The sequence below is a fragment of the Podarcis liolepis genome, assembly GCF_965112155.1.
Source record: "Podarcis liolepis genome assembly, chromosome: 3".
NCBI classification, from domain to species: Eukaryota; Metazoa; Chordata; class Lepidosauria; order Squamata; family Lacertidae; genus Podarcis; species Podarcis liolepis.
The window spans coordinates 71243750-71258670 of NC_139557.1; the positions used below are offsets into that span (position 1 = coordinate 71243750).

At 44.2% G+C, this 14921-nt stretch overlaps 2 protein-coding genes across 5 annotated transcripts in view; both read right to left on the reverse strand.

Moving 5' to 3' along the window:
* Window positions 1-153: 153 nt before the first annotated feature.
* LOC310703853 (proto-oncogene Mas-like) lies at window positions 154-5253 on the reverse strand. Of its 2 annotated transcripts, none has more exons than XM_083496633.1 (2): window positions 5125-5253; window positions 154-1242 (listed from the first exon to the last, which is right to left on the reverse strand). In XM_083496633.1, the coding sequence occupies exon 2, from the start codon at window positions 1203-1205 to the stop codon at window positions 234-236; it is 972 nt and encodes a 323-aa protein (XP_083352759.1). In that variant the 5' UTR covers window positions 1206-1242; window positions 5125-5253; the 3' UTR covers window positions 154-233. The 2 variants fall into 2 exon arrangements, with proteins under 2 accessions (XP_083352759.1, XP_083352760.1); XM_083496634.1 differs by lacking the exon at window positions 5125-5253 and adding an exon at window positions 4943-5086.
* A 2837-nt stretch (window positions 5254-8090) lies between these two features.
* The window catches only part of LOC310703842 (proto-oncogene Mas-like), a 54939-nt gene continuing 48108 nt past the window's right edge, over window positions 8091-14921 (reverse strand). For 2 of the 3 annotated variants that reach the window (XM_083496587.1, XM_083496586.1), the window contains exon 2: window positions 8091-9417. In XM_083496587.1, the coding sequence (XP_083352713.1) occupies window positions 8346-9320 (975 nt within the window). In that variant the 5' untranslated portion in view covers window positions 9321-9417 and the 3' untranslated portion in view covers window positions 8091-8345. Of the gene's footprint in view, window positions 9418-13601; window positions 14545-14921 lie in introns of those variants that run through there. The other variant, XM_083496585.1, reaches the window with a different exon arrangement.

Sequence of the window (14921 nt, forward strand, 5' to 3'; positions counted from 1 at the left end):
ACTCTTACACCTCTACTTTCCTCTGTCCTTTCCTCACTTTCCTTATTCTCTATCACATGACAAGGCACAAATGGCTAAGGACCAGGAAGACTCCTAGGTGAGGAATCGGAATAGGAGCCTAGAGAATTATTAGAATTAAGGAAGAATCTAAAGTATCTGTAATACATTTATTCTGGAGCTAGTATTCCCACGTGTAGAATATTTTTGCAATATACCTCTACATATAATCCTTTCTATCTTAAGTCTGAGGCCCAGGTCACAGCCTTTCCTGTATTCATTGGAGCACTCTCAGTTCCTTCATCCAAGAAAGCTCTCTCAAGATATGTCTGGATGGGCTTGTCGCCAACCTCTCCTTTTGTTGTATATCCAACAAAAAGATACACAAAAGGGTTTCCACTGCTGTCTATGGAATCAAGAAAATGTAAGATTAAAAAGAGCACTGGTACATGTATGGTTGGAACCCAACGTGCCATGATATCAATGATCCTCACGGAAGCAGCAAACAGAATAAAGAGGAGAACTGTGGCCACAATGGTGATGTCCAGCTTTGCCGGAGGCGTTTGCTCTGTCCTCAGCATTCTGATCAGAAGGATCAAAGTGGAAAAGACCATGATGGGAAGACAAACCAGGAGGTTGAATATCACTCTGAACATTTTTGAAGGCTCACAACTTGCGTTCTTTTCGTTGACCGTGGACTCAAATTGTAGATAGCAGGCACAATACAACACCAGTGACATCAGGCCGGACAGACCCCATAAAACGGTGCACATAATTTCAGAGAGATACTTTGGCCGTCTAGCTTGATACCAAACTGGGAAAAAGACCATGAGGTATCTTTCAGCTGCGATAGCTGTAAGCAGATAGGTGCTGGCATTGAATCCAAATGAATGCACCAACTCTACTATGTGTAAATGGTATATGCTGATTGGAACAGATTTCAAAAATAAAAAGAAAGCTGTTACATAGTAGGAGAGTACAGTAAGATCAGCAACTGCCATATTCAGGAAATACACAGTGAAGTTAGTTTTCTGAATCCTGTTCCAAAGAAGCCAGAAGACAATTCCATTGCCAAGTAATCCTAAAGCACAAATTGGAATAGTTATTATCATAATTGTTCTTTGCATGGCGTAGCCAGTATCCAGTTGTCCTGCGGGGTTTTTGACTCCACCAATAGTGTGGAAAGACAAGGAGTATGACTCTGCCATCTTGGGACTGTTAATGTATGAAGCAATTCTCTTCAACCTGCCAAAAATCAAACACAAATTGTCATTATTATGGTGTTGTGAAGTAGTGATAGAGGTAGGAAACCGTCAAGGCAAGAATGTTTGTATTACAATATTCCACTTGCCACTTTGGAATTTTCTCCCATGGCTTTCTTCTACATACTGGACTTTGTGACTTTCTTCAGAGAGCACGGGCCTACAAAAACTGGTATGGCCTTTCATCAGTTTCTGCTGTAAAACCTTAGTATGCCTAACTCATCCAAATGAAACAGCCTTGCACAACATGGTGACCTCCAAACATTTTGACTGCAACTTCCATCATCCCTGTCCACTGGCATGCTGGATGGGGCTCATGGAAGTTGTAATAAGGTGCACAGTCTGGGAGTCATTTTGGACTCACAGCAGTCCATAGAGGCGCAGGTTAATTCTGTGTCCAGGGCGGCTGTCTACCAGCTCCATCTGGTACGCAGGCTGAGACCCTACCTGCCCATGGACTATCTTGCCAGAGTGGTGCATGCTCTAGTTATCTCCCACTAGGACTACTGCAATGCACTCTACATGGGCCTGCCTTTGAAGGTGACCCGGAAACTATAACTAATCCAGAATGCGGCAGCCAGACTGGTGACGCGGAGCAGCTGTCGAGACCACATAACACCGGTCTTGAAAGACCTTAAATTAGCTCCCAGTACGTTTCCGAGCACAATTAAAAGTGTTGGTGTTGACCTGTAAAGCCCTAAACGGCCTCGGTCCAGTATACCTGAAGGAGCGTATCCACCCCCATCATTCATCCCAGACACTGAGGTCCAGCTCCAAGGGCCTTCTGGCGGTTCCCTCATTGCGAGAAGCAAAGCTACAGGGAACCAGGCAGAGGGCCTTCTCAGTAGTGGCACCTGCCCTATGGAACACCCTCCCATCAGATGTCAAGAAAATAAACAACTTTCTGACTTTTAGAAGACATCTGCAGGCAGCCCTGTTTAAGGAAGCTTTGAATGTCTGATGCTTTATTGTATTTTTAATATTTTGTTGGAAGCTACCCAAAGTAGCTGTGGAAACCCAGCCAGATGGGCAGGGTGAAAATATATCATCATCATCATCATCATCATCATCAAAAATAGGAGGTGGGCATCAGGCTGAGGAAGGTTGTCATTGATTATTATTTCCCGCAGGTGCCCCTGTTTAAAATATAACATAGCTAATTTTCTCACTGCAGATGGCGTCTGCTATTGTGAAGTAAATTGTTGCATGGACAATTATTAAGAACAGAAAATAGTCACATCACCAGCACATTTTGCCTATATAGCCCTACTGCATGGAAATATTTGATACCAAATGTTGGAAAACAATGAAATAGGTGTAATAATCTTAGCCTAAGTTTATCAGTTCCATACTAACCCGATTTCACCTAAATACTAGCATCCTGCAATAAATAGCTGCAATAAAATACACTATATCTTACTTGGTAACTAGACTGGGCAACTATATTAGCATGTACCAAATTTGGAATTCAGTTTTTATGTAATAAAATTATTGTGAAAGAAGAAATGAGTTAATGGGAATATCAAAATATAATACTGCTTTGGTTCAACATGCAGCCTGAGGGGCTCATGTGAACCTCAATGTCTTTTTTTGGCAGCCCAAATTTTAAGGGATCAAGGAGGACTATGGGAAGGGAGGGAGAGAGAACTGGCAAAAACCAACTCTTTCTCCTATCCTGTGAGAAAAGAAGAGTAATTTGGGATCCAAGCAACTGTTTTTGTCTGAGCTATGACAGAATATGTTTTTCAAGCGATTATTTCAGGGCTTTTTGGAATGCTTCATGACTTGGGAATAGGTATTTACTACTTGTCCATCACTTTACATGAAAGCAGTTATCCTTCTCTCTTGAAAACATGAATGGTATGCCATATTTTCCCACCAGACAGCTAAAAGATACTTCCCATGCCATCCTTGAATCCTCATGAACCCTTCTTTTTGTGTATCAGGGTTGTATTTGGCAGGAGACAACATTCCTCCAAAGGACCCAGTGTCTTGGTTTCCGCAGCCTAACTTTTAAATCCTCTGTTAATTTTGCTTATATTTATGATTTGGGAACATGGGCACGCTACTCTTTGCTTAATGGCGAATGGGAAATGAGCAACTGTTTTCCTATGAATGTCAGCAGGGCACCCCAGGACAACCCTTACTCAGGATAAAAACAGGAGAAGAATGAGAGAAGGGATTGTGACACCCTCAGCTCTAAGACTTCAGCTCTATGTCTGACTTTCCAGAAGGCATATCTTTCTGAGTGGTCATGGTTTTATCTTCTCCTGGACCAGACATACCTCTTGGACTAAGGGCAAGACCAGTAGACTGAAGCAACTCCATCCCAGTGAAACAAAAGTCTGGGCAAAGTCTCTAGCTATTGTGAAGTAATAGATGATTGAACCGAGGGGCCCGCTCATATTTGACTGTTAAGACTGGTGGTCTAGAAATCTGTGCGCCAGACTAGAAATGTGCCTTCTAAAGTACCGTATTTTTCGCTCTATAAGACGCACCAGACCACAAAACGCACCTAGTTTTTGGAGGAGGAAAACAAGAAAAAAAATATTCTTAATCTCAGAAGCCAGAAAAGCAAGAGGAATCGCTGCGCAGTGAAAGCAGCAATCCCTCTTGCTGTTCTGGCTTCTGGGATAGCTGCGCAGCCTGCATTCGCTCCATAAGACGCGCACACATTTCCCCTTAATTTTTAGGAGGGAAAAAGTGAGTCTTATAGAGCAAAAAATATGGTATTTATCTCCCTATGCCAGTGAACTGGAATGACCGCTCCCCGCTTAAAACGGGGGGCGCCCTTTGCGTGGACGTGCGCAGCCCCTGGATCTGGAGCGGCTCCATCAGCATAGGCTTGGTTTTGCCTTCCCTCAGGTAGGATACCTGGAGGTCTCCGCCTACCTCAGTCAGTTGTCCAATCCCACCTGGGGGAAGCGTTGCCAAGGAGACCAGGCCAGGTAGGGGAGGGATTACCTGCCCACACAATAGAGGGAGGATCCTCACTTGGCTCCAGAGCTTCTCCCACCCTACCAACCCTCAGTTAATGTCTTATTTTGCAGGTTAACTTTTCTTCATAGGTTTTGCAGGTTAACTTTTCTTCACAGGTATGCGGGTGCTGCTACGTTAAGGTCGCTGTTAAAGGGCCAGAAAGGAATTTCCCTGCATTGGCAGGTTTCGCCTTTCCCGTAGCAAAACATCACAACTTTGGCGGTATCAGGCCTTGGGCGGAATCCTTTAGTCCATCTTCCTCTTTGTGGCAGCGATACCAGGGTTCCCCGTTAAAGGGGTTTCTGAAGGGAGGCTTTGACCGTACGCCGAAAGGTCGTCATTGCTCTCCCCTGCAGCGGCGGCGTAACGGGGGTGGCTATCTCTGCTTGAGCATATGTTCTCCAGAGCCGGCACATTCCCCCCCCCCCGGATAACCCTAATGCTCCCTAGGTCCCCGGCTGGGGACTGGGGAGGGAGAACGCCCAATGCCTGAGCCAAGGTCTACCCACATTTGAAATTTAATAAAGTTGTGGCCAATTTAATCCCATAGCACGTTGTCTTGAGTCGTTATTCCACATGACGGGGGGGGGGACCGCTCGGGATCTGGGGACTCCGCCTGTCCACGCAAATAAATTTTAACCTTATTTCTGCAGAGAAGGCTTTAGAGGCAAGTGACTGATGGAAATAAGACACCGTCGCTTTACCTTTGTTTCCCTCATCCGTCCATTTCCACTCAAGGTACAGCAGTGATCTGTTTGACACTGTGCTCCTTAAAAATGCTCCTCTATGATGCCTTTTAAACAGACTCATGTGAGTAATGAAACTCTTGGCCTTTCTTTTAATAAAATTAGTAAGAGCAGTCGCAAGACAGAAATCTGAATACTACCGTGATCGCTCTCCAGTTTTCTTTTCAACTTCCTGTGTTCATGCTTCTGTCCTTCATAAAACTGTACTGCTGCAATTGTATGGCCCACCTCAGTATGATGATGGGCGCCCTATGTAACAAACAACATGAGATTTTCATGACCTCACAAAAACTGTTAGCTGCAGTATTGTGAAGATCACAATATCATTACACTGGATCCAGCTTCCTACTCCCATTTCAGATGGAGACTTTCTTGATCAGCCTGGTAGATGATGATTATGATAATTATAGATAACCTGCTCTTGGGCAAAGATGGAGATACATCCCCCCGGTCCCCTCAGTAACTTTGATCCCATCAGCATAGTTTCTTCTAGCAATCTCATTGTGGTTCTGCTGGCGGGAAGATACTTGAAAGTGGTGATAATAATTTCAATAATAAGTGGTTTCCAAAGCCACTCTGGGCGGCTTCCAACAAAATATTAAAAATATGGTACTATGCTACTGCTTTCCATGCTAGAACTCTCGTATGTGGCTTTATAAAGTTACAACCAGGGCTTTTTCTCAGTCAAAAGTCACTGGAACTCATTTCAGGCACCTCTCAGGTGGGTACCATTGCCATTATAAGAGAACAAGGGAGGCATTCATTGTGAGTCCTGGAACCTCTTTTTCTAGAAAAATAGCACTGGTTACAACTCTTAATATCTTCAACTGTTAATGCTTCTTAATATCTCTTTGATAATAATAAATAATGATAACATGAAGCCACAGGGTGATGTCATCCAGTGATTTCTAGCACCACATAATCAGCGGCACCCCTTTCTAAAGACAAAGGAACTGGGTCACTGTTTAGTATGCTTTGGAAATCTCTTGAAATGACTACGAGGACAGTATTCAATTAAGAAAAATGCATTGAGTGGACACCTTCAGCTTGCACACAGGGACTTTCCCCTATATTTTCTACCATCCGTGTTCTTCAGTGTTCACAAATCCGATCCTGAAAGTTGGGGGCGGGGACACCAGAACAAACTCAAGGTTTATAGGGGGAGAATGTTCAATTGTGCAGAGAGAGAAAAAACTTGCACTGGCAGAATGTTTGCCTTAGCACTGGGTTGAATACAACCTCTAGAATGCACCCTGTGTGTAATTGCCTTTTAGGACAGCTCAGAAATGTCAATTTGTTCTGAATGTAGCAGCCTGGCTTTACTATTTATTGTACTAGCTGTAAAATATCCTCTTTACACTGATTTTGTATTTACCTTGTTGGTCACCAATGTATTTCTAGGCCAAATACAATTCATTTTAACTTCCAGTGCCCCAAATGATCTCATACTAGATATAGAATAGAATACAATCTCTTCCCTGAACTCTTTGAGTTGGGATCTGCTTGAGAGCTGTTATTTCAACTACCGCTTCCACCTGGTGCATGATTAACAACTACCTGAAATACAGCTGTGGGTGTATTTTTTTTGGGAGGCACCTGTATACAGTGGTACCTCGGGTTAAGAACTTATTTCATTCTTGAGTTCTGTTCTTAACCTGAAACTGTTCTTAACCTGAGGTACCACTTTAGCTAATGGGGCCTCCGCTGCCACCACATGATTTCTGTTCTCATCCTGAAGCAAAGTTCTTAACCTGAGGCATAGCTGTCAACTTACAGATTTGAAAATAAGGGACCAGCAGCCAAAATAAGGGACCTGCAGCCTCACCTGTTCCAGGCACTCCAGTCTTCCTGTCCTCCTGCAGTCTGGTCAAACTCATGCTGGTAGCTTCGAGAACACTGTCCAACCAACTTTGTAACCAGAGGTTCAACTGAATAGAATCTGAATCACATGCACCACAAGGCCTATGCAGCCTCAACTTAAGATGACTCCCCGGCCTGGCTTTGCACTGCAAAGTTTGCAGCAGCACGTGCAACAAAATGGCATCCAGCATTCAAAAACCCCCTCAGCTTGCATTAACTAGCCACACACAAGGCATGCAAGCTCCACCCCCCAGTTGTTCTTAGACTTCTTATTGGGTGAGCAACACAGCCAAGCAACACAGTTGGAGCCTCCCTCCTCCCTGGCTGGCAGGGAGAGGAGCTGCTTCCTTTGAAATTTAAGGGACATCATTTAAGGGACATTTAAGGGACATCCATCAATAAGGGACAGCAGCGGGACATGGCACTGGAATAAGGGACTGTCCCTTCAAATAAGGGACACTTGACAGCTATGACCTGAGGTACTATTTCTGGGTTAGCGGAAGCATCTGTAACCTGAAGCATCTGTAACCCGAGGTACCGCTGTAGCACTGTAGAATTTGCTCCCTAAGAAAATTTGTCGGTCGTGCTCTACTGTGAGGAAACAGGTTCAGAATGTTAAGAGGTCTGCGCTCTGCCAAGTGTTCTTATTGCTTTTGTTCAATATAGATTGACTCTAGACTTAGTCATGCTTCAAGAAGATGCAATGAAATCAATCGGACCAGTTACTCATGACAAACTTAAGTCTCATTGATTTCTTTGGGCAAGATTCAAAAAATACTTGCAGTAGTGCGAGTCAGCACAACTGGTCCTCTCCTCATGCCCCTCTGCTCTCTCTGAATCAGCTCTTTTGGGGGGAAGGGTCCGGAGAACCCCTAGAATAGCACACAGGCAGAGGAAATGGTAGATGGTTCCACTGGAAAGCAGAAATGCTTGTGCTGTTGTAACGATCATATTAATGCGACATTAAATTTCATATGACTCTAAGCTTGATGGAGTATGTTTCCAGTCATGTGAAAACAGCATGCTGCTGAGATATTGGTCTGTATTTATATTCCATACCTTGTTTTTAATCAACTGTTTTATTGGAAGCTTTGATTGATGGAGGAATTTAGGACTGAGGAGAGCCTACCATCTCCAGAGCGGAAGGAGGGCTCTGGCATGAAATTTAAAGGCAGGTCCTGGTCATACTGTCATATGTAAATTGCCAAATTAAGTCAGAAATGGAACAGATCTCTGTTGGGTTGGAAATCCTTTATTGAACACTGGCACAATAAGGTGCATTCATCAACAGACTGTTGTAAATATGCTCATATGTAACACAATACATTTGTAATAAGATTGGTTTAGATGTATGTTTAATGTATATAATGAAATACGAATTTTAAAAATAACTTCAGTCACATTACTCTAACAGCTTCTAGAGCAGAGATGGGGAACCTGGGGCCTCCCAAAGGCTGTTGGATTCCAACACTCATCAGCCCCCAGCCCACATGGGCAGTGTTCAGTGAACGTGTGTTTGTTGTGTCACCACCACTTCTGTCTCATCCTTCCAGGATCGATGAAACACAGCAGAGAATGTCTCCCGAGACCTTTGCTGTTTTCGTCTTCCAACAAGGAAGTACACAAAAGGATTAATACTGCCGTTGATTACACTGAGAATGCAAGAAATATTAAAGAAAGCCCAGTTTAGTTTTTTTCCTGGGTGCCAGTATACGACAAAGGCTGAGATCCTGAGTGGCAATGCAAAGATGAGGAAGAGGACAACTGTGATAACAATGGTAAGGGAAAGCCGTGCTGAAGATCTTCGCCATACTTTGACCAACAGGCTCAGACTGCACAGGACTATTATTGGAATAAAAATCACAAAAATTGTGAGAAGGAATAGATTTGCTATGGCATGCTTTCTGTAACATGGTTCTTCACATGAAAAATAAGCTCCCCAGCAGGTGAAATATTCTACACCAGTCACCACACAGGAGAAGATCCATAGAAGAGCACATAATATGGCCGAGAGATGTTCTGGCCGATTACTATGGTACCAGAAGGGGAAAAAAGCACCAAGACACCTCTCGGTGCTAATGACTGTTAATAGGAAAAAACTGGTGTTGTAGCCAAAAAGAGCCAAGATATCAATTACAGGATATAGGTAGTTCTCAGAAGTGAGTTCCCCCCATATAATCACACTGAAAACAATGTATATCGTGTAAGAGATGAGTACTGTGAAATCTGCAATGGCCAGGTTCAGTATATATACGGTGTATGTATTCCGTTTGATTCCACAACAGAGAAACCGGAAAATGGCTCCGTTGCCGATTAGTCCCAAAATGAGGACAGGCATGGAAGCAAAGGTCACAATGGTGATGATGACTTCATCTCTGGCAGGGTCACTTCGTGTCTCATTAGCAGTATGATTAGAAAAGGACCTTGTCTCTGTAATCAGAGTGCTGTTGCACCCAGGTCCTGCTTGTGTTGGCATCTGGCTGGGCACTGTGAGAACACAATACCGAATTAAATGAGCCTTTGGCTTGGTTCTTGTCAGGACACTTCCCAAATGTTCAAGAATGCTGTCTTCCCTGTGAAAAAAATAATAACTCCATTATTAGGTTGCTCAGTATTAGATCTGCAGATGGGCATTTCCAAGTGTTCATATTAAGCAAAGAAAAGGCACATGGGGATAGTATACAGAGTCCCTAAAGGTACGGAAGACAAAATTCCTCATAGATATAAGGCCAATTTAAGAGGCTTCACAAATGCTGCTTTGAAAGGAAGAGCCCATGACTCTGAGGAAGTGGTAGAACATATGTTTTTACCTACAAAACGTCTCAGGTTCAGTTATTGGCACCTCCAGGCAGAGCTGGGGAAAGGAGTATGGCAACCCTCACAATATTTTACTTTAGTTCACTATGCAGAAGATAAATCAGGTGTATTTTTGGAATACAAAGGAAATGTCTGGCTTATCAACAATGAGTGATGTGGGGACAATATATTGAGAAAATTTAAAAATGAACCAGTGCCAGCCCGTGTCATTTGCTTGGTACAGAACACAAATGGTCCCAATCCACTCTCTGCCAGGACCAACACTTTAGCAAGCATTGTTGCACCATTCAGACTGGAATGCCTGACTCCATCTGCCTACTTTTATAGTGCCCTGAAACAGCTTGCTTCACCCTGCTGTATGGCAAGTCCAGCCCTGGAAAGAGGTCTATTTAAGGTGAAGTGGGAGAGTCATCAAGCAGGAATGAGGCAACATTTTACAAAGAACATTTTACAAAGAAGGCCTTCCAGATGTTGCAGGACTACAACTCCCATCATCGTAACCACTGGTCACTCTAGCTCGGGCCATAAGTTGGCCAACCCTGGACATTAAAAGAATGAAACCTTGTAAACAAAGATAAGATTGCTTGCACTTAATATGGATTTCACCGCTGCTGCCCTTCATGTTGGTTTCACGAGTATGAAAATCTATGATATCTTTTTGGGAAGTGGTTTGTCTGTCTTCTAGTTCCGTCATGGTTCAGCCTCCTTTTGCAATATCATTGTCAAACTTGGCACAAGAGTTCCTAAGGTGGGGGCAGTAGTCTCTGTTGACGTTTGGAGATTGAGTGCCATTTTGAATCGAGATGGGGGGTTGAAACGTGACTTTGGTGTGACCTCACCCATTTTTTAGCAAAGGTTGGCCCACCTCTCAAGATTACCATCAACTATCTTGGCATGCGGTTTCCTGTGGTGAGTACTGCAGTATTTGTTGATGTTTGGATGCCGGAAGCCATTTTAAATCTAGATGGTGGACCACAATGTGACTTTGGCATGACATCATCCAATTTTTGGCATGACGGGTCCAAGCTCATACTCACAATCTGGGCAAACCCAGGGAAATCCTGATCTGGCTCCAACTAAATTTGGGGGCAGGGCTAATGTTTGATTGGGGTTTTGAAACCCTCATTGTGAGGAGGACAGGGGGGAAAGGAGACAATGCATTCCCCCTCCCTACTGACAGTTGCACTGTAGAGACCAGGAACTCAACAGCTGCTGAGTGCAATTCAGTGAAGAGTTCAACCCTCTTGGGGAACACCTTTGTGAAGTAGCACCCAGTTTGTTCCCTGCAGCATCTGGCTGGCAACTCTGAGAACAGGAAGCTGGCCCAGTTTGATTCAGCAGGGCTCTTCTTATGTTCTTACTTTCTAGAAATACAAAATACGTTATGTGCCACACGAAGTGATTTGTCTCCCCTCCCCCTGTAGTGGCCTTCTCCTCCCAATAGAAAACATATGTGTAGCTGGTATTTAAACCAAAGAAGGAAACAATTTTTTCAGCTGCCAATTCCGTGACTGATTACAAAACCTTATCTGAGAAATACTGCTCTATTCAATGTGAGAAATCTGTGACCCTGATCTGAACTCCAGAACTCCATGATTCCATGGGGATTCTCCCAGTCTCCTCTGTCTGCAAGGCACTTCTAGCAGAAGACTGATCTCTAAATTTGGGAATTCAACAGAGGCAGCTAGGATTTTGCAGTGAGAGAGAGAGAGAGTGAGAGCGTGAGCACTAGTATGAACCCTTTAGGGAGCATACCCAATATGGTCCTGAAACAGACAGACACACAGACACACAGACAGACACACACACAGACAGACAGACAGACAGACACACACACACACACACACACAGCTGGCCTTATTTCTTTGTGTGGAAAGAACAATATTCATAAGGGTCTCCTTCGTGTTTCCAAATTGAGGCTGCAAGGAATGCTACCCCTAACAGTACATTATCCATTATATCCACCCAACTTTCCTGAGAAGTTCCAGGAGTGCAGTCCTTACCAGGTTTGGATCGCCTTTGGAAGAAGGTCACTGGAGGCTAACTGATGTTTTGGAGTAACTACCTTTCTTTACAGATATACAAGTTAAGCCTAAGGGACATTACTCCAAGATGTTTACAGAGCCCAACCTCAGATCTTATTGTCTTCCTCAGATTATTATGAATTTGAAAAACTTTTCTGAAAATTATTTTCTGATGGGGTGTATGTGTCATAGCTCCACCTGCTGATCCCAATTCTAAATTAAGCTAAAGGCAGCTCCTCCAGCCTCCAGGACAACCAGCCTCATATAACCAACATGCTTAAGTCTAAGTAATGCTTGAAGGGGTTGAGACCATAGAATTAGCTGTCCTGCAAAGCTTAGCTCACCTTGAAAGGAATGAGATAACCAATCCTTTGTTCCCCTTCAGTCTACATAAGAAGTTCAGCATGTGAAGAGGCTAAGCTGGTTGCTCTTGCTTTGCCGTATTGATCTCACAATGCTAATCATTTAGGAACTTTCATCACTTTGGAACTAAATGGAGTTTTATTACCTCTCTGACTGATGTATGGAAAAACACATGAACCTGACCTTTGGAGAGTTTCTAAGTAAACCATTTTTAACTTACTAAACATGCGGTCTTTTCCTATGCTAGGGGAAGAGGGGACTATTTTGGAACTCGCTTGGGAAGATATATTTAAAGGTCTAACAGTCTATATTTCCATGCTTTGCTTTGCTCTGTTTTCTATCTCTACTGAGGTTCTCTCACCAGAGTACTTGCTTCAAACTTGGTTCTTGGCATCCAGGGAATTCTCCCTTTATATATATTTCTTTTTTCTTGCACCAACACACATATACTTTCTTTTTTCCTTTGTTTAATAATATGCTCTTGTGCCAATTCTCTCTCCCCCCCCCACCATTGTGCACAAGGGCGAAAGTAGAACTGGCTGGATCAGGCCAGTGGCCCATCTAGTCCAGTATCCTGTTCTCTCAGGGGCTCGGGAAAGCAGGATTTGAACACAAGAGCACTCTCCCCTCCTGTGGTTTGAAGCAGCTATGATTCTTGCACAAACAGCTATATCCATGGAGGGCCTCCCAATTCCTGTGCAACATCCTTTTCTCCCTTCCCTTCCTTTCTTGACTGCATTTTCTGTTTTGTTCTGCTGCTAGTTTTTTATTGGATTCTATAACACGACAGAACACACAAATTCTGAAGCATCTTAATGGTGTTATGAATGTGTGGGTGCCAGACGCCCAAAGTACCTAGGGTCCAGTAGGTGTTAGAATTTAATTAGGGCTTGGGATGTTAAAACTGGAATATAGCCAGTATTAGGCAGTGTGCTATTGACACGTCTAATCCTTTAAGTAAGTCAAATGTCAAATGCTAAGCCAGGCTAACTTCCTTATGAGGTGAAACCCGGGGAGGGGGGAATGAGCCATTAAGAGGAAAAAGAATCAAAGGGTCTTGCCGTGAGGTGAGGGGGTAAATTGTTGGGCTCCCTCTCTCTATTCAAAGTTAAACGATAAAGCCAAAGCTTGGCAAGGTTAGGGTTAGAAGCAATATGGTTTAGAGAAGGGAGTTGGGAGTTATAGGACCACATAAAATCCTATTTTAGGTCGCGCCTATGGAAGGAAGACTCTCTTGGAGTGCTGATGCTGTGAACCTCTCCATTGTAGACTCAGGTTGTATATATGTGTGAGTAAACCATCTATCCTAAAGACACCACAGTCTCCGCTGTGGCTCATTCCTGAAAGGAAACATGAACTTTGGGTAAAACACCAGGAACCCCCTGGAATCTTGTACCACTTGGAGATTGGGGGTGGCGTGAAGAGAAGCTGCCTCCTCACAAAGCAAGGCTTCACGATGGCCAGAAACCTCACACTTCTGCTGTGCCGATTGCTATGCATACCCACCAAATACTTAGTCACTGAATTCGAGCCATTGTCCCAAGCACACTTACCTGGGAGTAAGCCCCATTGGACTTAGTGGAGCTTATTTCTGAGTATACATATATAGGCTTAGGCTGCCAGTGTAGTCTGTTGGAATTTATCTGATGAACAGCAAAACAAATTGAGTACTGTAGAAAAAAGAGGGGGGGGGGAGCCAGAGAGCCTCACCAGTTGTTTTACTTCACTGTACGTCTTAGCAATACCAAAAAAGGAAGAGCATGTCAGTTCAGTTTTCTTCTATGCCCCTGGAGGACAAGGTTCTGCCAATCTGAAAGCAGTCACATTTCTCTTGTTCAAGTGGACACATTATTTGGCAAACATGATCGATATCAGGGCCAACCTGCCCATGAGACCAGGTGAGGCAACTGCCGTGGGTGGCAGGATCCGTGGGGCGGCAGATCTGACCTCTGCAGGCCCCATGACCACCTCTGCCACTTTCTCAGACGCAGCAGCACTTTGTCACCACTGTTAGGAAGCCTGTGCTGTGATGAGGTTCGTTATGGGGAGAAGGCGTGGGGTGACGCAGGTGCACTGAGGTTTTGGCCAATACCGCAGCATAAGCAAGCCAAAGCTGCAAGGGATGAGAGCTGGCTGAAGCCCACCTCCTCCTCATCCCTCACAGCAGCGGCTTGTATACACTCCAGTACTGGCCAGAGCCTCAATATGGTTGCGGAATCTCGCCTCCTCCCTGTGGCGAGACTCTGCAAAGGCTTTTCCTTGAGGAGAAGTGTTTATGGAATCTTGCCCCCACTCCCCACCCCTGATTTATCTGTCTGCCTCTTCCTTTGCTACTCTGCTTGTGTTGCTTCTATCCTTGACAACCTTGGCTGTTTTTGTTTAGTTACTTGTTGGCCTCCGTCTGTCTCGAAATACAATGAATTTATTAAAATAGTAGTATCTTGGAGGGTGTATTTGATTGGCTGAAATCCTGAACATGAGCAGTACAGTTAGGCAGATCAATAGAGGGTGTGTGTGGGGAGAGAGAGAGAGAGAGAGAGAGAGAGAGAGAGAGAGAGAGGGGATTCTATATGGATGGAGTGCAAGTCTTATGTGAAGCAGGAATGTTGTGAATGGTCTCTAAGAGCAGGATCAGGTTGCCAACAAGGAAGAGACAGAAGCAGCCCACTAGGTGGGATGGAGTTGCTGTGCCAGCTTCCTGGCAGGTGGGCTGCTGCTGCATGCTGGGAGGGAGAGGAGCAAGGTGCAGGGAGGTTGGTGCAGTGCAAACACACCAGCAGGACCCAATTTTGGTGCTCCTGCCAGTGCATCTGCACCAATCTCTTTAATCATTTTATTTCAAAAAATGTACATACTGCTTGATTGTAGGGGGG